Source organism: Malaclemys terrapin, chromosome 1 (genome assembly GCF_027887155.1).
Source record: "Malaclemys terrapin pileata isolate rMalTer1 chromosome 1, rMalTer1.hap1, whole genome shotgun sequence".
NCBI classification, from domain to species: Eukaryota; Metazoa; Chordata; order Testudines; family Emydidae; genus Malaclemys; species Malaclemys terrapin.
Window position 1 is genome coordinate 88926825 of NC_071505.1, and position 25220 is coordinate 88952044.

The window sequence follows — 25220 nt, forward strand, 5'->3', positions numbered from 1 at the left end:
GCAAGCACCATCCCAGTTTTACAGATGGAGAAACTCAGGCACAGAGAAGTGAAGTGACTTGCCCATGGAGCCTCCTCATTCAGTGCTGGTTTGTGACATTGTTCTCATTCTTCAACTGCAATTTGTGAATAGCCCGTGGTAGTTACTATGTTCTTATAGGACTGATTAGATGGTGCCTCCCCAAGCCCATTGCCTCACAGAACAAAGCTCTGGAAGCTAGGAAAGCAGAGGGCAGTTAAGGCACAAACACAGGGACTTAAAGGATGTTTTATTTTGTGGGAGAATGAAAGTATTCAAAAAAGGAAAAATATTTTTTCATAAACCCTGATACCAGTTTCACAGGATTGGCCTCATGGTGACGAAGTCAAAGTTGTAGAATTCTGGCAGACCCTGATGCCTGGTCCCATTGAATTTTTTCCAGCTGAAAACAGGAAGCCCATCCTCTACAGGTGGGCCATTGACAGCACAGGCTGCAAACACCGAAGCCATATGGAAATCTGCCACCTGTGAAGGACAGGGCAGGATTTTATAGCTAGAGGATACATTGTTCTATCACATTTGAAGTGTTTAAAAACTATGGAGAGGGAGGGCACTGCTCAGGTTGGTCCAAGTGGGTATACGCAGGCGTAAAGGAAAGAAACTGAGCAGAGGAAAACTTATGCTAGTTCAAGCAACATCCCCCCAAACAGAAAGGTTTTTTTAAACCAAGCATTGCCCACACCTTAAGAAACCAAGGACCCAAGGTGACTTACAGCCCCACTGATGTAAAGGCAGCCGATCTGCCCCCTGGGGAATACCCCCAGCGTAAGGGTCTCCCCAGCTGGTTGGGAGGGGACATGGCCAAAACAGTGCTGTGCTCCAGCTGTTCTTGGCTGGTGCAATAGCCCCCTAGGGGATTTGGTGAGAAAATACAGGGAAGTACATGTGGTATAAAGCTCCCTAGCCACCTTCCCACTCCTATTTCTGCACCATGTGTAACTGCCAGAACGGAGGTCCCTGGGGTCCCTGCTGAGCCCTGCAGGGACCCCAGGGCAAGTCAGGCAAGCCAGGGAAGAGTGGAAATCCTCAGAACTGGGTCTGCCAAAGATTTCTGATGCTGCCTGTCCTTGCAGCCTCACACACAATCCCGGAAATGGGCTAGCCCTGACAGGGTAAAACACCTTAGACCTTGTCAGTGTTTTAAGGGTTAGTATTAACTTACCTAGCATTTGTACTAAGAACAAAGCTGCCATAAATCCTGCCTGTAAAAATCAGTCCTTTTTACTGAATCATGGGTTAAAACTAAAAGCTACCTGACCTTTGCCAACTTCGTGCTGAGAATAATTATACAGGCTAAGTCTAGAGCAAAATGATTCACTGAAGAGTAAGGCATTAGCAAACACAGGGGTCACTGGGGGTCAGGAGGAAGAAACATTCCTGCATGGTTCCAGGGAACTGGCCACATGGTTTCCATTAATGAGAGCAGACAGCTGCTTGGCAAATTCCCATTCCCTCTGTGCCACCCTGAAAATAAGATAACTGAGGGCTCCAGGGCCTTTGAGTGACAAGTACACTCCTGAGCCCTACCTACTGCTGGGCTTTAATCAAATTTGGGTATGAACCCTTAGTGCCCTAAGGGTGAGCAGTCTCACCACAGCATTCTGCACCTGGATACATAGGATAAGTATGTACCCACGTACCTCGGGTTCCTGCATCCTCCCACCCACAAAACGTATGGCTCACCTCCCTCTGCCATCTGGTTCCACGCCTCTTGCTCCCTGTGTTTAAGTGAGACTGACCTCACCCCAGCTAGCACTGGGACCCTGGCGCTCCCAGTGAAACCTTGAAGAGAAGGACTGGAATGCAGCTGCAGGGAGTGGAGGCAGCAGGAAGGAGATGGGGCCAACCAAGACTCACAGCAGACAGGAGTCCCATCCTGTCTGGCCCAGGTGCTTCCCCTCCATCCCACAGCACTCCCTTGTGGACTCAGGAAACCCTGGCAATTAGCTGCTTTCCAAAGGATTAGCTAATTCCCAGATGGTGCAGAGGATCAGAGATCCTAGAGACCACATAACACTGTACAGAGCAGTCAGTTAGGCTGGCAGGGCCCTGGCTAAGTAGGCAAATACAGCAGCCAGTCTCCCATAACCCTGCCTTGCAGATGCTTTTCTTTAATCGCTGGTAAGAAGTGTTGCCCAGGATAGTGTTTTATTCCTGACTCTCCCCTACTGTCGCAGATTGGGGGACAGAAGGGGCAGACTGGGAACCATCTTCTGCAGAGTAAGAAGACTTGGTTGGCAGGTCCAGAGCAGGCGCCCTGCTTTCACTCAGACAGTATGTAAGGCAGGCCATGGGCTCTAGGGGTCTTTACCTTCGAGTCATAGCAGCCTGCTGGCACTGGGAGAGAAGGGTTCAGGTCTTCGCGGCAGCAGATAGTTTTGCACGGATTGAGCTTGGCATAGGGCTCCTTCATGTAGTCTGGGAAATAAATGGGGAAGAGAAAAGAAATCAAGTCAGTCTACTCACAGGGCCATCCCCAGTAGGGGCTAAGGGCTCCTCCCATAGAGTCCTGAATGGAATATTCTGCAAGCTAATGCAACACTACCTGAGAAGTTGTAATGAGAGAAAGCCAACTCGTACAAGAGAATGGGGGAGGGATCAGGAGAGAAAAGGTAGTGAGCAGCTCTGGTCTTAATATTTTAGTCTAGGACAGAAGAAAAAAGTTTACAAAACAAGAAACTAAAAATGAAGATGGCAAGGAGCAAGATCTAGCAATACCCCCTGCAATTGCAGGAAATCGGGGAGTGGGAGAAAACTATGCCCATCTGATTGCAATAGTGTATTGATACGCAGTGAACCAAAGAAAGGCAGTCCCCATGCTCTTTCCCTCAGACGACTGCCAGTTCACCCTGGGGAAAGTCCTTCCAAACGTCACATGTGGCAAATAATGTTATATGCAAAAGAGAATCAAAATAAAGCAGCTACGGTCATCTGTACCTAGAGATGGTGTTTATTCAGAACACTTTTCCCCATTAATCCCAGTAAGGCGGATCCTGACAGCATCAAGACAGAGCATTGTGCATTGAAGCACATTCCTTCTGAGAGGGGAAAGTTAAAGGAGTCTTTTAAAAAGCTTTTATGCTAAATCCTCTATGTTAGTATTATAGACACATTGCCTAGTACTGAAGGCTTTGCAAGACCCTTTCCTTGCTCCAACTGTGCTCAAGAACAGTTCTCCCCAGAGAGCCTTAGCAAGTCTCCTAATTCTGTTGGTGCACGGGGTTAAAAAAAAAAAAAAAAAAGATTTTCAAGTCTTATCTCATACCTAGATTGTAAGCGCCTCAGGGCAGGGACTGTCTCTTTGTCCTATGTTTGTATAACACTGAGCACAATGTGCTCCTCAGCCATGACTGGGGCTGCTAGGCAACACCATAATACAAACAATAAATAATAAAAATCAGATCAAAGGAAAACAAATGGGCTTCTTACTGTTATATCTCATTATATACTTCATGGACTCCAAGTCAGCCACTTTCCCTTGGTCCCGTCGGAAGATTTTTGCTCTGGGAGCCAGGTCATAAGAAAAGTCCAAGCCGTATTTCTCAACGTACTTTGCATACCCGCTGAGGTTGTAGATGGTTTCATGGAAAGGGATGTTGTAAGAAGGCCAGTATCCTGCAAGGGAGACAACCCATTCTGTTGTTTAATTAAACAAACTGTGCACTCATTTAAAAAAATGTTTCAATTGCTATGTTGCCTTAACAATGCCAGCTAGGGAACAGGAGCTAGATCCAGTCTGACAGCAGCACAACATATCAGTTGCCATTGGGAGCAGGTGAGTTAATTCACAAGTAATTCCACTGGAGAGATGGTGCTACCAGAGTCTCAGGCCTCAGGTTTCCACTAGCTTAAGCTAGTACAAACACAGCTGCCTGACTTTTGAGTAGGACAGGGAGGTTAGAGCATATTGCCCCTTTGCTCTGAGCTCAGCACTGGCTGCCAGTTCACTTGTAACTAAAACTCAAGGTGCTTGTTGCTATCTGGATCCTGGCTTTCAGAGACCACCTCTCCACCTTTACTCTGCAGCATCACCTGTGTTTTGCGGGAGCACTTCATCTGCCTGTCCCATAGGTGATGCTCAGAGGAGACAAGTGTTTGTTGCAATGGAGAAATACACTTAGAAATGTGTCTAAGCCCAAGTCTGGACAACTTTAATGAACACTGCAAGATTCTCCTCTTTGCTCCAGCTTTCCCTTAAAATAAGTCTTGAGTCCCTTGTCATTCAGCTCACTCGCGCTGCAAGAATGCTTTGAGGACTATTATTTTGATGCTGCAGTGTATATATTGTTCTCTTGACACCACCTTTCATTATTGAGTCTCTTCTTTCCAGAACTTTTGCTTGTCCAATCTTTGTGATTTCTTCACTGCTTTGGGCAACTACAACACTTATTTTTCCACTTTCCCATCAGTCTTGGCTTGTTTACCCTTTTCCTGTAATGTTCTTGTTTCATTGCATGTCCAGTTTTTCCTTGTTTGTTTATGTCTTCCAATAACTTCCTATACTGTATTTTGTATCACTTCCTTGAATATTTCCCATTCAGTCTGTAGTGAGATTTCTTCATCAAACACAAATTAATGAAACGCCTCGCAAGCATCAACTTGTACACCTCTCTCACATAGCTAGCTTTATCAAGATCAAATGTGACTCCAGTTACACCCCTCTGTTTCTTGGACTTTAACTTAATATTAATTTTTCCCCTTAGTCATTCATGATCACGGCCACATCCTGCACCTCTATAGACTAACATTCAAAGGTGCCCTTTTATGCATTTTACGGATAATAATGCGGTCAATCTGGTTTTTAGTTTGACCATCTGCTGAATTGCACATAATCTTGTGCATATCTTCAGGAAAAAAACAAGTACCAGCAATAATCAGATTGTGTATCTCACAGCAAGTTCGTTTGCCATCCTGATATCATGTGGTCCCAACTTTATTCATTTGCTTACCAGGTCCACTACCAACCTTTGCATTCGTATTTCTCATTATAAAAATCATATCATGATCAGGAATCTCAACTACAATGCTATCCCCCTGTTGTAACAATCCATCCTTCTCTTCCACTTCTGCTGCTTCTGGTGGTGCATAACAACAGGTTACAGTTATGCATAGTTTATTGTAGGCAGCAGTAAACCTTGCTATGACAATCTGCTCAGACACTGGTTTCCAGCTATTATTTGAAGTAACTATTCTCTTGTCCACTGCTATTGCAACCCCATCCCTAGGCTTTGCTTGTCCACCTGAGTGTCCTGAATAAAGGAAAGTACAATGTCCAATTGTGAACGCTCCTGTACCCAGCCAACGTGTCTCCTGTTCGGCAGCAAAGGTAATGTGTCACTTCCTTAAGTTCTCCACTGCTAGCTCAGTCTGGCCGGAAGCAAACAGCTCTAACATTCCAGATTGCACTGTGTGTAATATATTTAGCTGTTAACCAAAATCCATGACCATTTCCATTTGTTAGGCCATATAAATCAGTCTGGCTTGTAGTATTGTTTCTATAACAAATCCATTTCAGATGTAATGGCTTGTTAGCACATTCTACCCTATGCAGCTCATGGAAGCACGATGTGATAGCCTGCTGGCCTGCTAGGAACAGGCACAATCAGCAGTTCCACCTTACTTGCCCTTCAAGGCTAACAAGCTTGGACCCCTTGGATTTGAAATCAGTTTTCCTTCTCCGAGACAGACTTGCCTAAAGAGGTGAAATGGGCCCTATCTGCCCTGGTCTGAAATCAGAGTTCCCATCTATATACAAAAAGGTTAAATTGTACAGAAACACAATCAAGTCAACGATGCAAGTAGTAAGAAATGCTACCAGTGAACCAACAACAAATATCGAAGAGTTCCTGGAAGTATGGAAGGAGCATTTTGACCAAGTGCTAAACAGTGTAATTTTTCCAGATGCAAGCATTCTAGACATCCCAGAGGAACAGGGCAGAATGGATATAAGCACTGAACCACCACCTGAAAAAGAAATAGAAAGAGCAATGAAGCAGTTAAAAATGGGAACGCTGAAGGAATAGATAACATAACAGCTGAGCTGCTAAAAGCTTGTGTAATAAGTGCTATCAAAGCATTAGAAAAATATATAAGGTCTGGAAGCAGGAGAAAGTACCTGATCATTGGGTAAAGGCAATAGTTGTACCAATCCTAAAGAAAGGAGATCCTGCCAATTTGAATAATTGAAGAGGTATAAGCTTATTATCAGTACTGGAAAAATCATGATGAAAGTAATTGTCAACTGATTATGGCCAGTTTTAGAAGTAGCAGCAGGCAAGGAACAGTGTAGCTTCATACCAGGCCAAAGTTGAATTGATCTGACACACATGCCAACAGCTGATGGAAAAAAGGCGAGAATGGGGATTAAAGATGTTTGCTCTTTTCATCGACTTCATGAAGAAATTTGATTTGGTTTGGAGGAAAGCATTATGGAAAGAAATAAAATCATATGCAGTTCCAGATAGAATAACTGCAATTATAAAAGTTATGTACGAAAATTCCTGTAGTGCCATAAGAACTGGTGGAAAATTAAGCAACTGGTTCAAGTCAAAGTCTGGTGTAAGACAAGGGGGCATGGAATCACCATCACTTTTCATCATGTTCTTAAATTGGACATTAAAAATGGTATATAAGTTGGAGGGCATGACGCACGGTGATCTAAAGTTAAGCTCTTTAGCTCATGCAAACAACACTGTACAACTAGCAAACATGTTTGAATTGACAATGACACTCTTCACTACCTTGGAAAATTGGTGTAGTCGACTTGAACTTACAATAAATGCCAAGATGATGAAGTGGTTGCATCTTGGAAAAGGGCCAATATATAAAGTGTTGAAATGCAGCAGTGAAGTCATAGAACAAGTAAAACCTTACATGTACCGAAGGAAGATTGATCAGTATCAACAGTTCCATCAAGGATGAGGTTAAAAGGACATGTGCTTTCGCTACAACAGCTACACAGAAGTTGATGAAATTATGGACTGATAAAAACATTGTTTGGCACCAAAATGAATTAAACCAATGTACTAGCAGTATTACTCTGTGGTCTGGAAGCAGCTGCGTTAAATGAAATGGACATCAGAAGACAGCTGGAGGTAACAGAGATGAGAGTTCTTTGGAAGATGGCAGGTGTACTGTGAAATGATATTATGACAACTGAAGAAGTTAGAAGGAGCAGGATGTGAAGTGACGTTATAGGATTGGCTGCAATCAAAAAGATTGCAATAATTACGATATCTTAGAAGACAAACAGGATGCCAAGGAAAATAACGCAAACACAACCACGGTCAATCAGACCTGAAGGCTGGCCACCAACTACATGGCAGGAAATCGTATGCAGAGACATGACCAGGCTGGGCTTAATGGAGGAACAGGCCACAGACAGGAATGAATGCCGGTGATGGACTGCTTCCCAGACTTTGGGATGAGAAGAAGAAGTGGTGTATGTATTTCAGACTCCAGGAAATGGTTGATTTGTACTGTGCTTGATCCAACATATGCAAAACATGTCCAGATACTTGGGAAATGGCCATGTTATCAAAGCATGTAATGTAAAATGTTATTTATTCCAACATTTAAACACACAAAGATTTTCCCAAAGCAATAGGTTGTTTAAGCCTCACAATTCATTTCATTTTCCACTCCTGCATATTCTTTCCTCTAAAGCCTCCAATCCTTTTAAACTTAGCCATAAACAACAGCTAAAAAACTTCTTTTAAAGAATTACATGCTTTTAGTTTTCCCAAGTGCTTCTGAATTGCACAATGAAACCATCTTTTGGCTCTGCCTCTACCATTCCCTAAAATCTGCTACATGTGGTACAAGAAACATTCAAATACAGAGTTGATCTTTCTGTTTTTTGCAAAAATTTCAGTTTGTGGGTTGTTTTTGTAAATGCACTAGCCGTGACTTGTTCCTCTTTCTGCTCTGATTTCCTTTAACTCCTTAGTTCTCACTGCACATTTTCTATCTTCCTCTCTCACACCTGCTGTGTGGCCACTCATGGATCACCAGCTTGGATGACACCAGGACTTCCTCAATGACTTCTGATGTTACCCATCACTTTTCAGGCCCTTAACTGACCAGAGCCATTGCTAGCCCTGACAACCTGAGGGGAGGAGCCAATTGGCAGCACTGGATCCACCCTCTCTCAGTTGCTCTTTCTGGTGGGCAGGAACATAGCCACTGAGATCAGCTGCCTGAAGCTGCTAAACAGAGGGATTCTGGGTTCTGCTCATCTGGAGATAAGGGACAAGCCATGAGTCTATTTGCTTGGCTCTCAGGCAAATGTTTAGGCCAGACCTTAAAAAGGAGCCCGCTAGGCCCAGTTTAGGGCAGATCATTCTGCACAAACTATGGGGAGGAATGACTGCAGATCCTGGAGTGAGGGATAGGTCAGGTCCAAATACAGCCTGACTATAGACAGGCTCTGGGAAGTAGCTATAGGTAGGGGACGAGACCAGCAGCTTCCCTGACTGTAGTTCAACTGCATAAGTCAGGAAAGACTTAGGGCTTGGAAACACATAGAACAGCTTAAACCATCCCCAGCCAGCAGACAACCTGAATCAGACTTCCCCATGTTCTCTTGAACTGAACACATGGTGCAAGTGAATGGCCAGGCCAGGGGGCCTGGAGACAGAAGCATAGTCAGAGAACACACCTTAATCTGGTCCAGAGACAGAGGGACTTGATTAGGAAAAACACAGATCGTCAACAAAATGGGCTGGAGGGATAATACTGGGCAGGCAACTGGCCTCACAAATGAGGGCTTGGCAGAAGCAGGCAAAAAATGATTGTGCCAAGTACAAGACCAAAATGCAACTGCACAACAGCAGTTCCAGCTCAGTCTAAGAAAGGCTTGGACCAATCACACAGGGCAGATGGTCTGGTCCCAGTCACTGATGCATCCTCTGCCATCACCAGCTGGCACTGCACTCAGGTATCTGTCACAATCCCAGAGCAAGGGGAAGGAGGAACCACCTCTCTAAAGACCTCTCTCCTGCTACCCCACTTGACATCAGCTATTAGGCTCCTTCATTTCTAGCCCCTCGGAAGAGCCACTGGAGTAGTGATGCTAAGCTCATCCACTCAGCAGCAGGAACAACCAGATGCCATGTAAGTAGCCATGTTTCAGATCCTCAGTGAGGATCTGGGAGAAGCAATTGTCCACAATGGCCAACATCAGATTCACTAGTTGGCAAACTTCACTAACTCCAATGAGCTCCCCCAGTCAGAGGGGACTAATGAGGCCTCAGTTTGTTAGTCTGTTCCCAATTAAGCCATTTTGACAAGTGAGAAACATAAGCAGAAAAACCACTTATTTTGCATCTTCAGCGGATTAGAGGTACACAAAACGTAAAATGGATGAAGAAATTTTATAGATTATTCATGATAAGCACCCCCCCCCCCAAAAGCATTATTTATATTGTGATAGCACCAAAAATCTTCTAGACACTTCCATTGAATTAGAGGAGAGGGCAGGAATCCAAAACAGAACCACCACAGTTATGATTGATACATCTTCATGAATGTTAGTGTATGTGGGTCAATTCTGCAACTCATCACATCTTCAGCTGTGCAACTGCACAATAGAACAATGGAAATAAAACAGTGAAGTCGGTGGACAGAGCTCAAACTAAAAAGACAAGTGCCTGGAAAATGCTTGTGAATGTGCCCTGATTGCTGATACTGGCTGCTAGCATGATTTCTTACGATGCCTTTAGGTTATATTTGCAGTCAACTTGTTACTAGCTTTGCTGTGGGCTTAAGGCATCTTCTGGAGAGCAAATATTTGCTAGATGACACAGCCCCATGAATGCTCAGCTCAGAGACTGAATCTGGCTATCTGAGTCATTTTTTTTCTTTTAAACCCATTTCCCTCTGAGGTGACAATCACAAAAAGGTTCAAGTGACTCTCAATGTCACAATAATTCAGCACTAATTAAAAATGCTCTCTCTCTCCTCTGAGAAAAAATAAAGGCGTGCCAGTACAGAGGGAAACCATGCAGGAGAAAGCTAAGTCAGGGAAGGAAGAACAAGTCACCAATTCTTACCTTCAGCACATCCTAAAAAGATGCTCATGGTAGCCATTTGCATTCAGGTGCAGCAGGTGGGAGCCAGTTTCATATGGAACAGCAAGGTGCACACAAGAAATGACTGCCAGTGGGATCTAGGTGACATTTACACAAAAAGCTTCCCAACTTGGAGTCCCAGTGCAAGTACCCAATGTAAACCGTTCCCAGATGTAAAATAACACTCCTGTCAGCTTGCACAAATGGTTGAATTTTCCTAACCCTAAAGCTATCAAAGCAGTGATTACCTTTACGGAGAACACTTGTCTGATCAGAATACTCCACGAGTGTTGGGATCTGCTCAATGATATAGAGTGCTCCGTCATCCAGGCTCCCTTGCAGCTTAACCTTCTTCATATCCAGGACCATGTACTGATTGTTATAGGTTCCTAGGGGGCAATTAGGAGGAGGTTAGATCTTTCATCAATGCCTGGAGAAGCTGGGTGGGGAAAAAAAGTAGGGAGTGCTTTCTTTATTCAGAGGTTCATATAAACTTACTTACCAGAGTTGCATCTTAAGAAAGTTTGTGCCCAGGTTTTGCCACTGTCTGCCATCATGTTGGCAATACGGACTCTCTGCCAAGCAAAGAGAGATTTGGGCACCACTTGTTTAAGTAGAGTTTGGTTAAACACATTGTTTGTGGTCTGCAACATTACCAAGCCACTGCCAAGTAAGTAAAAGTCATCCAGAGACATCAAAAAACCTTAAACAAAACAGAAGACTTCCTGTTATCTTTGTGGGCTCTTAACATGGACCCCAGCTCTGCCTCACAGTCCTATGCTTTAACCAAAAGATGGACCTTTCTCAAACAAAGAAGGCATATAACATGCATCAGGCATACGCGCTCCAATAGAGCCAGAGCGATTTTGAAGGCTCAAGCCATTATCCTCTCTCATAAAACAGGATTCCATGGCTTTTCTCAGATTAGAGCACACGTAGAAGAGAATTACTCTACAAATAATTGTTCTCTGAATACACAGCGGTAACAGGTTTTTGCAAGCACAAAACAGGCAGGGAACACTCATAGATAGAGCTTGAAGTTCTGAGTAGTTAGTTCCAAAAAACAAAATGCAGCAACAAATAAAACCTACCCCAAGCACAGCTTTCTATCATCAGATATGGCAGAAGAGCTAGAGATGCCAAAAAGGTCAGAAGAGACTTCTCTCTTGCTAGTCTATTTTACACAGAAGTCACTTGGATACTCCAGTGATGAGCAGCAGTACAAAATGCTTAGGACTTGTCTGTAGTTGTAATTAACACCTTGAGTTATTTGGGAGCAAGCCTGTGTGTGGACACTTATTTGGAATAAAAGTAGATTTTACCAATTTAAATTATATCGGAATAGGACATTCTTACTCTGAAATAAGTGTCCACACACAGGCTTGCACCCAAATAACTCAAGCTGTTAATTACAAACCAACTTAGTTATGTTGGTTTCAATTTCTATGTAGCCAAGCCTTAGATATCTATATTCAGGCCCTGTAATGGAGTAATAGCCCCTACCATGTGACTGCAAAGGCCAGTTCCTGTTCCTCCTTGAAGACATAGTGGTCTGATGGACCTGACTCAAACAAGCCATCTTTTAGGATACCATGTCTTTCAAGGATCTTAAGAGTGTGTGGTTGTTTGTAGTGTGTGGTGTGGCTGGCTGGGTCCCCCCTCCAAGGCAGGTCACATCTTCTGTTATTTTTTATTTTATTCTTAATTTATACAATAAATTGTTATTTAAAAGTGGAATTTTTAATTACAAAAACGTCAAAATCCAGGTAAGCCAGAAAGGATTATTTCTTCCTGGGTTTTCATATTCACTGATTTTTATCCTCCAATTCTTTTTCAATAAACTATCACCTGTCATCCTTTTCCAGTCTAATTACACAGGTGCATATATGCCAGTGTGGCCTGGAATATATCAATATCCTGAGAAAAGAAAAAGTTAAATGCAAGCTACAAGTTCAATCAGGGGAAAAATCCCTCAGAAATAAGCACAAGTGAAAACTAGAGATATCAGCAGATGGCTGGAGTTCCATTCATTCATCCTTGTCTTTTGCTCTATGTTTAAGGATGCATGAGAGCTTGATGTAACTGAAATTGCCTTTTTTTGGTCAATTGTTGCCTCTCTGTACAATTCATCTACTTTATCTGTAAACCAGTCTCCCATCGTTATCAGCATCTCTCAAACAAACTTCTCAAATGAACTCTGTCACTCCTGTATCAAAGCCAACACAAGCAATCTGATTACATCTTCTGGATCAGAGCCATTTAGCTTATCTCCAAACAATGTAGGAAACTGAAGTTTCCAGGACCTGGAGCCTCATTCATCATGGCACTATTAACTGCTGAGAAAAGTGAGGCCCTACACTTAACTTGATGGCATTTCTCGGTTTGTCTGCATGTAATGCAATAACTTTTGACCACTGCATCCCATAAATTCCAGAATTACAGGAATGTTCTAGACATCATTTAGAATACAAAGGTGAGGCAGTGACCTTAAAAAGGCCTGTAACAGGGGAGCAGAGCCACTCTGGATATAGGGGTGAGGAAGAGCTCTCAAGGTTAGGGAAAGGGTAAGAATTGGGTATGAGTTTAGTGGCCCCCACACTCTATTCCAGCCAGACTCTTCACCCCAACTCCAGCCTGCCCCCTCAACCGGGGCGCTTGTTCCCACTTCAGCCAGAACCCCCTGCCCCCAGCAGGGCCACTCACATTCCTGCTCCCTCCAGGCCCCTTTTTTTGAAAAAAAAATTATCTAGTTCTCTTTTAAACCCTGTTATAGTCCTAGCCTTCACATCCTCCTCAGGTGTGTGAAGAAGAACTTCCTTTTATTTGTTTTAAACCTGCTGCCCATTAATTTCATTTGGTGGCCCCTAGTTTTTATATTATGGGAACAAGTAAATCACTTTTCCTTATTTACTTTCTCCACACCACTCATGATTTATATACCTCTATCATATCCCTCCAGTCTCCTCTTTTCCAAGCTGAAAAGTCCTAGCCTCTTTAATCTCTCCTCATATGGGACCTGATCCAAACCCCTAACCATTTTAGTTGCCCTTCTCTGAACCTTTTCTAATGCCAGTATATCTTTTTTTAGATGAATACTGCGTACAAATGTGGTCTCCTCAAGATGTGGGCATACCATGGATTTATATAAGGGCAATAAGATTTTCTCTGTCTTTTTCTCTATTCCTTTTTTAACGATTCCTAACATCCTGTTTGCTTTTTTGACCGCCTCTGCACACTGCATGGACGTCTTCAGAGAACTATCCACGATGACTCCAAGATCTCTTTCCTGATTTGGTGTAGCTAAATCATATTGTATGTATAGTTTGGGTTATTTTTTCCAATGTGCATTACTTTAAATGTATCCACATTAAATTTCATTTGCCATTTTGTTGTCCAATCACTTAGTTTTGTGAGATGTTTTTGAAGTTCTTCACAGAATTTATTTTATTTCAGCCTGGCTTTGAAATCTTAATTGGCCAAGCAAAGCCAGGCCTTACACTCAACTCAATGGCATTTCTCTGTGTGTCTGTTGTCACAATGCTCCTCTGTGTGCAGCGTCACATGGGCAGTGTCCAAGGGAGACAGAACCAATACGGGCAGCATGGTTAGAGTTAAGGTCACTGAAGGGAGTGAGTGATAACTGGCTGAGTTACCACTGATGTCACAATGCTACTGCTCAGGCTCCTCTCCCTGCAGCACAAAATGGACACCGTCAAGGAGAAATTCTTGATGATATGAAACTGATAAATCAACAAAGGGACAAAGAGGAGCGGCTGAGACAAACTGACAATAAAATGTAAGTTTTGTGGCAGTCTCCTGTAAAACTGCTACAGTTTCAGAGATGAAGAGTGCATTGCTACCTCTCCCCACCCCTATTTGTCAGCTTGGCCTATATAAGCAATGAAGTGTACAACCCTCTAGTTGTATCTATTGCTAACTACAAAATAAAGGATGCTTAATCAAAAACATAATACGTGCTGTGATCCAATGTTAACTAACTAACAACCTATTTACCAGACTGCAAAAGACAGGGTGCTATAATCAAAAAAGAGTATTTATTGTGACTCAATGTGGAGGATCTGCTATCTTGGGCAACTTTGACTCATGTTGGGGTCAAACAGTACACTAACTGGGACGGAGGTATATTTTTTTTCTGAGAGGACACCTCACTTCTTACAAAGGATGTGAAGCATCTTTGGAAAGTAGAAGAACCAAGACTTCTCTGTCATGAGGTAGGCCAGATATAATCTAGAATTACTTTGTAAACTAATTATCAGGGCTGGCTTGGAGGGATGTCTGTCTCTGTTTTATGCCTTTAATGCCTTCTCTTTCTGTGAAATGTCAATTAATACTTATATTTACACTAAGCTGATTTGGGTTTCCAATTACAGTAGATTCTGCTTATTGCTATTATCCAGCAGTTACTAATACGCAGAAGGCAGGATTGTGAAGGAACAGCCAGAGAAGGAAGTCCTGGGATTTGCCTTCCATGGCTGCAGCCCTGCAAATCTGTCTAGGGGGAGGGCAGCAGCGGGGAGGGGAGCACTGGGGCCCACGGAGCTACACGGCACCTTTCCCTGTGCTCTCCAGGAGTCAGAGCTCAGCATGTCCCAGTGCTTTCTTCTGTGTGTGCAGTCCCCCAGAGAGCACAGAGAGAGGTACTGTGCAGCTCCGATATTCGGGCTGCAGTTCCCCTCCCTGCTACTGTGCTGCCCACAGGGCCGGCTCTAAGTTTTTGCCACCCCGTGCAAAAAAGAAGAGTGCCGCCCCTCCACCCCTGCGCGAGCGCCACGCCGCACCGCTGTACTCTCCCGCAGTGCCGCCGAAATCCCCGCCCCCCCAGCTCCACGCCGCCTGAAATCCCGCCTCCCAGAACGCCATGCCGCCCGAAGCCACGCCCCCTCTGAGCACCGCGCCAACCCCTGCCCCTCCTCCGAGCGCCAGCCCCCGCCCCCCCAGCGCCGCGCCGCACCAGCCTCCGCCCCTCCTCCGAGCGCCAGCCCCCGCCCCCCCAGCGCCACGCCGCGCCACGCCAACCCCCGCCCCTCCTCTGAGCACCAGCCCCCGCCCCCCCAACGCCGCGCCAACCCCCATCCCTCCTCTGAGCGCCAGCCCCCACCCCCCCCAGTGCCGTGCCACGCCGCGCCAGCCCCCGCCCCTCTTCCGAGCACCAGCCCCGCCCCCCCAGCACCACGTCACGCCGCGCCAGCCCCCGCCCCTCCTCCGAGCGCCAGCTCCCGCCCAATAAATAAATTAATAAAAACCTGAGCGCCGCCCCGGCCCAACGTGCCGCCCCAAGCACATGCTTGGTCGGCTGGTGCCTGGAGCCGGCCCTGGCTGCCCATACCTCCCCCACAGCCTGCAGGTCTTTATCTCCTGTGGTCCTTGTGTGCAGGCAGGTTTGCTGGGATGTAGCCCCAGAAGGAAGTGGCTGGGATAAGCACTGGCCGCAGGCAGGTTTGCACATCCCAGTGCTTCCTTCTGCAGGCACGTTTGCAAGGCTGTAGCCCCAAGTGGCCCTTTCTTCCAAAAAAAGCTGTTAATAAGCAGCAGGCTGTTGCTAATATCCAAATCCCATTAACATTTATGTTAATGAGATGGGACTGGTTCCCAGCAATATGTTGCCATTAACCAGAAGTTGCTAATAGCAGGATTGCAACTAGGCAGAATATAGTGTATTTTATCAAGACAGTTTGCTGGCTGGCTCTCTCAGGTCAAAGTTATCTTGGCTCAGGGGAAAAAGTGATAGCCCGGTGTGGGTCATGTACATGGAAAAGGTTGCAGTCTTCATTTGGAGCTGTGACATGGGACCTATGGGTTTTGCTGTAGACCCCAGAGGGCTAAATGACCGAAAGGTACAAGACAGGGCCGCCCGGGGGGGGGGGGGGGAGAGAGGGAGAGGGCAAGTGGGGCAATTTGCCCCAGGCCCTGCCGGGGCCCCCCGAGAATATAGTATTCTATAGTATTGCAACCTTTTTTTATGGAAGGGGCCCCCAAAATTGCTTTGCCCCAGGCCTCCTCTGGGCGGCCCTGGTACAAGACTCCATCACATTACGGCAACTTGCAGCAGAAGATTTTGGAAGTTTTCCTTATTGCAGGATGTCCCTAGACTGCCACCAAGCCTGCGTCTCAGTCGTTGTACATCATTTGGAAAAGTGCAAGAGTCTGTGAGCCATACTGTCAGCTAGTGCAAACTGATGAAGTCACTGGATCTGGCTTTCTTAGTGGCATGTGATACTACACCACAATTCAAAGTCCGCTGAATTTCTCTCATGTAGACACATACCCTGGGTGCCAGGAACCTCACTGTGGCCATGACACCTAACTTTTGTAGCATGGTCTTTGCTGAAATTTGCTGGTAATGGCAAATCCTACCAGATCGTTGTATCAGAGTCTGTCCTGGGACAAGAAAGCTTTAAGAGGAGCCATGTCTACAACATTTCTTGGTGATTTTGACCGTCTCTGGGGAACAAGTTGAGACTTTGGGTCTTCTAGAATGAAGCCTAGTTATACCAGCACCTCGGTGGCTGATTCTTTGATATCTTCCAAGGTGAAGCTTGACAAGCCAATTGATCAAATCAGGGAAGTCTCACATTTCTGTCTTGTGTGAAGAGGCCACGAAGATTGCAAAGCATTTTGTAACACTTGGCACATATGCCAGCCCAAATGGCAACACTTTAAATTGGTAGTTCTGGTCCCATATCTGAAGCACAGAGAGTATGTCTGTACACATGTCAGCTCCATCTCCCCTTCTAAAGGGTGCAATGGTTCTCAACAACATCTTTTCAGAGAGATCTCAGATCCAGGTTGGGCCTTAGCCTTCTGTCTGTTTGGGTACCTAGACAGTACCTTTCCTTCTCAACAGACACAGACTGGGTGCCATTCTTTTGGGGGGATTGGAATTACTGTAGAGACTTTCTTCCTAATACTGCTAGAGTGCACTACTGACAGGAGATAATTTGGTGGAAATTTTCTAATCTGACTTCAGTAGCCCCTCAAAGATGAGAGCCCAAATCTCTAAGAGAAGGTGGTGCTTAAGGACCATTGGGGAAGAGAGAGGACCCACAAGACAAGCAGTCCCTCAACCTCAATTTCATTCAAATGTCATTAAAAAAAAACAACCCACCCCAGGGTTATTGATGTTTGTAGGTAGAGACATTGAGGACCCTTCAGCTTCTGTTGCAAGGGAAACACACCAACTAACTGAAATCCTCAGCTAAACAAATTGATGGCCACAGTTCTCTCAGAATTAGATAGCCTCCACCTGTGTACCCATTTCCACCATTGTTTTTTAAATTATTTTTTTAAGTTTTGAATTTCAGCTTCAAACGTGTGGGATACAAACACAAACAGCTTTGCATTTTGTTTACTTTTTCAAGACCTGAAGTTTAGAATCATTCCCGCCACCCATCCATCTGAACCCCCACCCATTTTTTTTAAATCAAGAGTCTACATTTTAAGATTAACTGGCACTTTCTAACACTGAGGAGAATGAGATGTGCTGCCAAACCTTTCTGTGGTAGTTTATAAGTAGTTTTAGCTACATAACTAAAACATGAAGCACACATAAAGAACAAGAAAAAAAGTCCATCCTCTGAAGGGAGAGTAAGTTTAAAGTTTGTTGGTCAGGTAAAACCGCCCTCCCTCAACCCGCACCCCACCTCCACAAATCAAAAAGGAGATTGAAAAATCAATTTGACAACTGGTAACCAAATGTCAAAGATAATGTCAATTTGATACTCTCTAGTAATCCCATTAGTATCAGTCAAGCCACTAAAGTGAAGTGTTCAGAACTGTATTATCACCAGAGACACACTAGTACTGTAGAGTATGCTTGGGTAGGGTGGGGAAAATATCATCAATACAGATGAACATGTACCAAGCAAGTGGAATTCAAACTCTTTCATAAGGAACCATATTTGCGCCAAGGGGTTGCAGAATATTTAACAAGTACTCTTCAGAACACCATCCCAGACAATTTGTTTTTTAAAGGATACATTCAAAACAATACATCTGCAAGAAATTTTCCTTTATTGGCTTCTAAGAGTATTAAGGTAGGTCAGCCTCGGTGCCTATAGTAACAGTGTCCCGTCTATAAGGCTTTTATAGAAGAGTCCACAAGTCAATGAGATGTGGAGAAGGCACATACAGACATGGATGCATTTATGAACGCAGAGTATGAGGTTTCCTATTCTCACCCCAGTTACCTGGGTAACTGCTGAATGACATCCGACCAGTAACCGTCTTTGGATCAGTGATGTTGAAGTCCCAATGTTTATATATTCTCAACGTAGCTGCATATGTAAACCAGCTGGAATGAGCAAAATAGATGTTCTCATATCCAGGGAGAACCTAGAAAACAGAAGCAGAACAGTGAGTAATCCTGATCATTGTAACACTCTCTACTCTACACCAGTAGAGGTGGAACAACAATTTGTTGCAAATAACCCATCGGATGGATTTTGCCTTTGTTCAAGAATCATCAGACTATCAAGTTTGAATCTATTGTTATAATGGGACATACTGCCAGAGATGGGATGCCTGGGAGACCAGGAATTCTGGAGCAGATAAGGGCCCAGGAAATGACGGATGCAGGTGCTGGGAGAGAAGAAGTGGTCCAAAGATGATAGTGTCTCGGGAAACTCAGGCTACAGTTTCTTTAAGGGCCTAGGATCAGTAGCTTTGCAGTGTAAGGTGGGACAAGGCTCCCCTCTCTGTCCGCCCTCCAGAATAAGTTCTGGGAAAAAGCATGGCATACAACCTGACTCTTGCCTCACTCTGAGAGAGACATGCGCAGGGGAAGCACTGGTTGCCTGCTGACCTCTCCCAGCCCACAGGAGAAAAGATTGAGGTGGTGTGACCTGGCCTCCAAGTTGGGGAGGAAGGCTGAAGCCTTCACCCCAGACAAGGCACCTGCGAGGAAAGGATTTTTGTTATGAAGGTTTTGTTTTGTGTTCTGTTTGCTTTTTTTAAAAAAGAATTTGTTGCCAACCTGGGTGGAACCAGCTAGGGGAAATTTACAGAGGTCGGCTGGGAGAAGCTGCCCTACAGTGGCAGCCGGCTACAGCTGTTAAAAATTAGTCACTGACGTTTCTGGGAATAATCCTTGGTCAATTGGCCGTTTACAAGCAATTAGTAGTAAATATTTGAAATTAGTTAGTTTAGTTTTTATTGGACACATGTATTATGACATGTTTCAGTTCTCTGAGTGCTACTTAGAATCAAGTTTCCTGCTTAAATACTTTTTTTTTAGAATGCAAAATTTGCTTTCTACAAATATTCTTCAATATTAGCTGAAAATTTTGCTGGTTTTGTGTATGTTTCTCTTGGTGACCTGGTTAAATAGAAAGTACAGAAGGCAAAAACAAGGGACCTTGTCAGTAAAAGCAAATTTGTTTAAAAATTTAAATGTATATTGACATAACATTCTTTTTAAGTATTCACTCAGCTCTAATATCCAGTGTTCATCCAGGAGCCAGTTACAACAAGTAAATATCTGACTCTTCTCCAGGTTAAGCTAAGGTTCCTGAGATCCAACATTCCCCACACTAAAAGGGAGTGTCCCAGAAGTCTTCAGATCCCAACTGGAACCCTGAGAATTCCCCATTTTGTCACCTTCATCTTTGAAGCACCATCTTGAAGCAAGAGGAAGACCAAAGACAGGGTAGGCCCACTGCTCAGTGAAGAGGGAGAAACAGTAACAGGAAACTTGGAAATGGCAGAAATGCTTAATGACTTCTTTGTTTTGGTCTTTACCGAGAAGTCTGAAGGAATGCCTAACCTAGTGAATGCTAATGGGAAGGGGGTAGGTTTAGCAGATAAAATAAAAAAAGAACAAGTTAAAAATCACTTAGAAAAGTTAGATGCCTGCAAGTCACCAGGGCCTGATGAAATGCATCCTAGAATACTCAAGAAGTTATAGAGGAGGTATCTGAGCCTCTAGCTATTATCTTTGGAAAATCATGGGAGATGGGAGAGATTGCAGAAGACTGGAAAAGTTTAGTTTTGTATAGTGCCCATCTATAAAAAGGGAAATAAAAACAACCCAGGAAACTACAGACCTGTTAGTTTAACTTCTGTGCCAGGGAAGATAATGGAGCAAGTAATTAAGGAAATCATCTGCAAACACTTGGAAGGTGGTAAGGTGATAGGGAATAGCCAGCATGGATTTGTAAAGAACAAATCGTGTCAAACCAATCTGATAGCTTTCTTTGATAGGATAATGAGCCTTGTGGATAAGGGAGAAGCTGTGGATGTGGTACTCCTAGACTTTAGTTAGGCATTTGATACAGTCTCGCATGATATTCTTATCGATAAACTAGGCAAATACAATTTAGATGGGGCTACTATAAGGTGGGTGCATAACTGGCTGGATAACCATACTCAGAGAGTTGTTATTAATGGTTCCCAATCCTGCTGGAAAGGCATAACAAGTGGGGTTCCACAGGGGTCTGTTTTGGGACCTGCTCTGTTCAATATCTTCATTAACGACTTAGATATTGACATAGAAAGTACGCTTATTAAGTTTGCAGATGATACCAAACTGGGAGGGATTGCAACTGCTTTGGAGGACAGGGTCATAATTCAAAATGATCTGGACAAATTGGAGAAATGGTCTGAGGTAAACAGGATGAAGTTTAACAAAAACAAATGCAAAGTGCTCCACTTAGGAAGGAACAATCAGTTTCACACATACAGAATGGGAAGAGACTGTCTAGGAAGGAGTATGGCAGAAAGGGATCTAGGGGTTATAGTTGACCACAAGCTAAATATGAGTCAACAGTGTGATGCTATTGCAAAAAAAGCAAACGTGATTCTGGGATGTATTAACAGGTGTGTTGTGAGCAAGACACGAGAAGTCATTCTTCCACTCTACTCTGTGCTGGTTAGGCCTCAACTGGAGTATTGTGTCCAGTTCTGGGCACCGCATTTCAAGAAAGATGTGGAGAAATTGGAGAGGGTCCAGAGAAGAGCAACAAGAATGATTAAAGGTCTTGAGAACATGACCTATGAAGGAAGGCTGAAAGAATTGGGTTTGTTTAGTTTGGAAAAGAGAAGACTGAGAGGGGACATGATAGCAGTTTTCAGGTATCTAAAAGGGTGTCATAAGGAGGAGGGAGAAAACTTGTTCACCATAGCCTCTAAGGATAGAACAAGAAGCAATGGGCTTAAACTGCAGCAAGGGAGGTTTAGGTTGGACATTAGGAAAAAGTTCCGAACTGTCAGGGTGGTTAAACACTGGAATAAATTGCCTAGGGAGGTTGTGGAATCTCCATCTCTGGAGATATTTAAGAGTAGTTTAGATAAATGTCTATCAGGGATGGTCTAGACAGTATTTGGTCCTGCCATGAGGGCAGAGGACTGGACTAGATGACCTCTCGAGGTCCCTTCCAGTCCTTGAATCTATGAATCTATGAATCTTGTGGCCACCATCTACACCATCTAGTGAGATTCCTTCCGAAGGCCAATAACAAAACCTCTTTTAAAAAAAAAAAATGAAAATCAAACCAAGACTGCCTGTTGATCTAGATGGCACTCCGTCCTCCTCCTCCTCAGAGCACTGTGACCACACCTGCAGTGTTCCAACCCCCTACCAGCACAGGGAAGGAGACCACCACTAAAAATGAAAAACCAATTTCTAACCATTTTTATATCACACCCATTGCCATTTTACCATAGTGCTTCTCCTGGATGATAGTGAAAATCATCAGTTGCACAGCCTGCTATAGCATCTTTAACTCCCTAAATTTACACAAAGAGGCTACCTCTAAATCAGATACAGGTATCTCCCGTTCCTCCTCCCAGAAGGCTAAAACGCTGCCTCAACGGTCTTCCTGATCACTACCAGACTAAGGGACAAGAGACTGGCTCTGGAAAATCAGATGCTGCCCTTTTCAAAGGTAACACACTGCAGAGTCACATGATCTGCCATTCTGAGATGTATTGTACCCCTTAAAAAATGCATGGGAACTTCTTATCTGTCTCTCCAACATGGCTTTTAGCCATCTTCAGATATTAAACAACTTCAATTTAGAGACAAATGAAAGACCAAATACAAGAGTAACATGATACAAAAGCAACAACTAGAATGATTTGTTAGAAAACTTATCTATGTACAGTATCAGTTAAAATAAAATGGAATCAAGATTGATGTGTCTGTAGTGCCCAGCATGATGGGGCCCTGACGCCTGATTGAGGCCCCTACATGTTCCTGAAATATAAATAATAATGAGGATTACATCAACATGATCATGATACAAGTCTACTCAGGAGCTAAAAGTTATGAGAAATTGTGTTGCCCTCACCTTGATAAGAGCAGAGCAGTGACCCATGTCCCACTGATATCTCCCAAAGCCTGCTGGGTCACTCTTATACCAACCCGCTGCTGAATACGTGAATAATGCAGGAATAAGGTCCAATAGATCTCCAACTGCATTCAGGAAGTGGACAGCAAAGACACTCAGGGGCTGGGAGGCAAAGAGACCAAAAAAAAAAATATTTTCAGACAGAGAAGTGAGTGAGTGAGCAACTTCAGCTGTTAATATAAGTTTGCTTTTCTTTCACCCCCAAAGGAATAATTAAGTTATTCCCTTTACATAAAATATTCACATGTTCACATAATGCCTTTGCATTATACTGCAACAGAGAAAACAACTAAGGAAGAAAAGAAGAGGTTAACAAGAATTATTAAAACCTGTTGTATCTGTACAGAAAGCCCAGAGTCAGCAGATACTGTACTGTTAGGTTTGAAAACTTAGTCCGTTGTACATTTATCTAAATGCCTTTATTAATGACCCAGATGAGCACTCAGGTCTCACAAAGACTTTGGGCTTGTTTACATGAGAAAAAAAACTCACAATAGCTAATGTGTTTAGCTATTCCATACTAACTTCCTTGTATATACAAACCCATTGATAAGACACATCCTGAGGTTGTGATGCCTGGGGAGTTAGATAAGCTTAGTGATACTAGCCAAATGTGAAAATCCTTCATGGTTGTTAACACCATACCCTTAGTGTAGACAAGGCTCAATAGGAGTGACAGAGTGCTTGTGCCTCGAGGAATAAGACTGGGAGATTTGCAACGGGAAGCATCCAGGTAGGAAAGAAGTACAGTGCTTCCATGAAGCCTTGTTCCTAACCATGAAGCTGGCCTCCCTTAAGAGAGGTGGAAGAAAAGAGAACAGTATTCTCTCAATTGCTACCTATTTTCACATGGAAGTCAAATAGAGAACTGTATTGCCCACGAGCTATTCAGACCATTCTGCTTTTGCAGTGGAAGTAATCAGCAGAAAGAATGTAATACACTACTTTGTGCACAAAGGGGAAGGGAAAAACTTTCCAAAACTAAAACTTTTGCCAAAAGTTCCAATAATAAGCACAACTTCCCCACACAGCTAAGATCTTGTATAGCAGGTGACCCTAATAGTGGCTGTGATTTAGAGGAAGGCTGAGACATACATTTAACTTTTATTATATTGCTTTATCCTCTCACATTTTTTTGTGAAAACATATGGTGGGGAGGGGCAGGCAAGGTACCTCAGGTCTATAAACAGTGGGATGACTCTAGTGTGGAGTTTTTTTTAAAACAACTCAACAGTGTGATGTACCCAGAAGAGGGTCCTGGACGTCTGTATATATGACAACTTTAGTTTCTATATTAAATTACACATGAGAAACCACTTTCAAAAATAATCAAGAGTTGGACTGAGAGATTGCAGGGGAGAAGGGCTGAGAGGCTGAGTAGGAAGAAGCCCATGGAGGTAGCAGCAAGAAGTGAGATGGAGCTGTCTTTGGCTGCTGGTTATAGGTTCCCTGGGCTGGGAAGCGGTGTAGTGTGTTTGCCTAGGTTCCCATACCAGCCACTGGTATGGTGGCACGAGGCCAGAGAAGGGGAAATGACCACAGTGCCCAGCACTGGAGACGGACACCAGATATAAGGACTGGACTTTTATTTTGTTGAACTGTATGTCACCTTGGAATGGGTGGATTTAAATCATGACCTGGCTGTAGGATCATCATAGGAGGAGGCTGACCTCCAGAGGACCAGAGCATTTGTCGGCAGGTGGTGCCAGACAGGGTGAGAGCTGCCATGCCTGACCACAAGGAGCAACTCCAGCGGTGAGTTGACCCCTTCACAGTGATCTACTTAAAAGGGCCATGTTTTTTGGCACTGTGTACAAGGTAAGTGATTGTGATGATGCATACCCCATTGCTGACTGGATCAGCACAATACTTGTATACTGTCTGCATGAGATTTTCAAAAGCGCTCAGTGCTGGTCTAACTCTTTCCCCCACTGATAACAATGGTAAAATTCCAAATGACTTCAATGGAAGCAGGACTAGGCCAATGCTGAGTGCTTTAGAACATCCCCCATCTGGCTCTAAGTCATGACAACCCAGAACCTGGAACAAGCATCCCCCCTAGGGAGACAGGGGAGAGGGATAAAAGGAGACACCACAAGCATACTCCTACATGTCTAAAGTCTTCTGATGAATCCATTTGCTTAGGAATTAGCATCTCATCTTCAGGATTCTGGGAGAGCCTCAAGACACTGATCAAATTCCTGCAGCAAATCCTTTGAAATCCAAAGGATGCTGTATAGTTAGGGCCCTACCATATTCACCATAGATGCCGACTTCCCCTCTACCCAGGGGGTGCTTGACCCCCACTCCACCCCAGGCCCACCCCCACTCCACCCCTTCCCTCCAAGCCCCCACCCTGCCTCTTCCCGCCCCTGCTCCGCCCCCACTCCACCCCTTCCCCCAAGTCCCCACCCCACATCTTCCCGCCCCTGTTGGGCCCTCAGTCAGCAGCCGCCACTCTTTGGCTGCCCAGCTCTGAAGTCAGCAGCACAGAAGTAAGGGTGGCGTGGTATGGTATTGCCACCCTTACTTTTGCACTGCTGCTGGCAAGGCACTGTCTTCAGAGCTGGGTGGCCCGCTAACAGCTGCTGCTCTCCAGCCACCCAGATCTGAAAGCAGCACAGAAGCAAGTGTGGCAATACTGCGACCCCCCCCCCCCTTAAAATAACTTTGTGACCCTCCTGCAACTCCCTTTTGGTTCAGGATCCCCAATTTGAGAAACGCTGGTCTCCCGGATTTAAACTGT

General features: G+C 44.3%; 1 protein-coding gene across 1 annotated transcript in view; it reads right to left on the reverse strand.

Moving 5' to 3' along the window:
• Positions 1–247: 247 nt before the first annotated feature.
• The window catches only part of PLBD1 (phospholipase B domain containing 1), a 46770-nt gene continuing 21797 nt past the window's right edge, over positions 248–25220 (reverse strand). The window contains exons 5-11 of the mRNA XM_054030044.1: positions 22415–22576; positions 18317–18461; positions 10612–10812; positions 10358–10498; positions 3469–3654; positions 2351–2457; positions 248–504 (exon numbers count right to left, since the gene is read on the reverse strand). Of these exons, the coding sequence (XP_053886019.1) occupies positions 337–504; positions 2351–2457; positions 3469–3654; positions 10358–10498; positions 10612–10812; positions 18317–18461; positions 22415–22576 (1110 nt within the window). The 3' untranslated portion in view covers positions 248–336. The remainder of the gene's footprint in view (positions 505–2350; positions 2458–3468; positions 3655–10357; positions 10499–10611; positions 10813–18316; positions 18462–22414; positions 22577–25220) is intronic.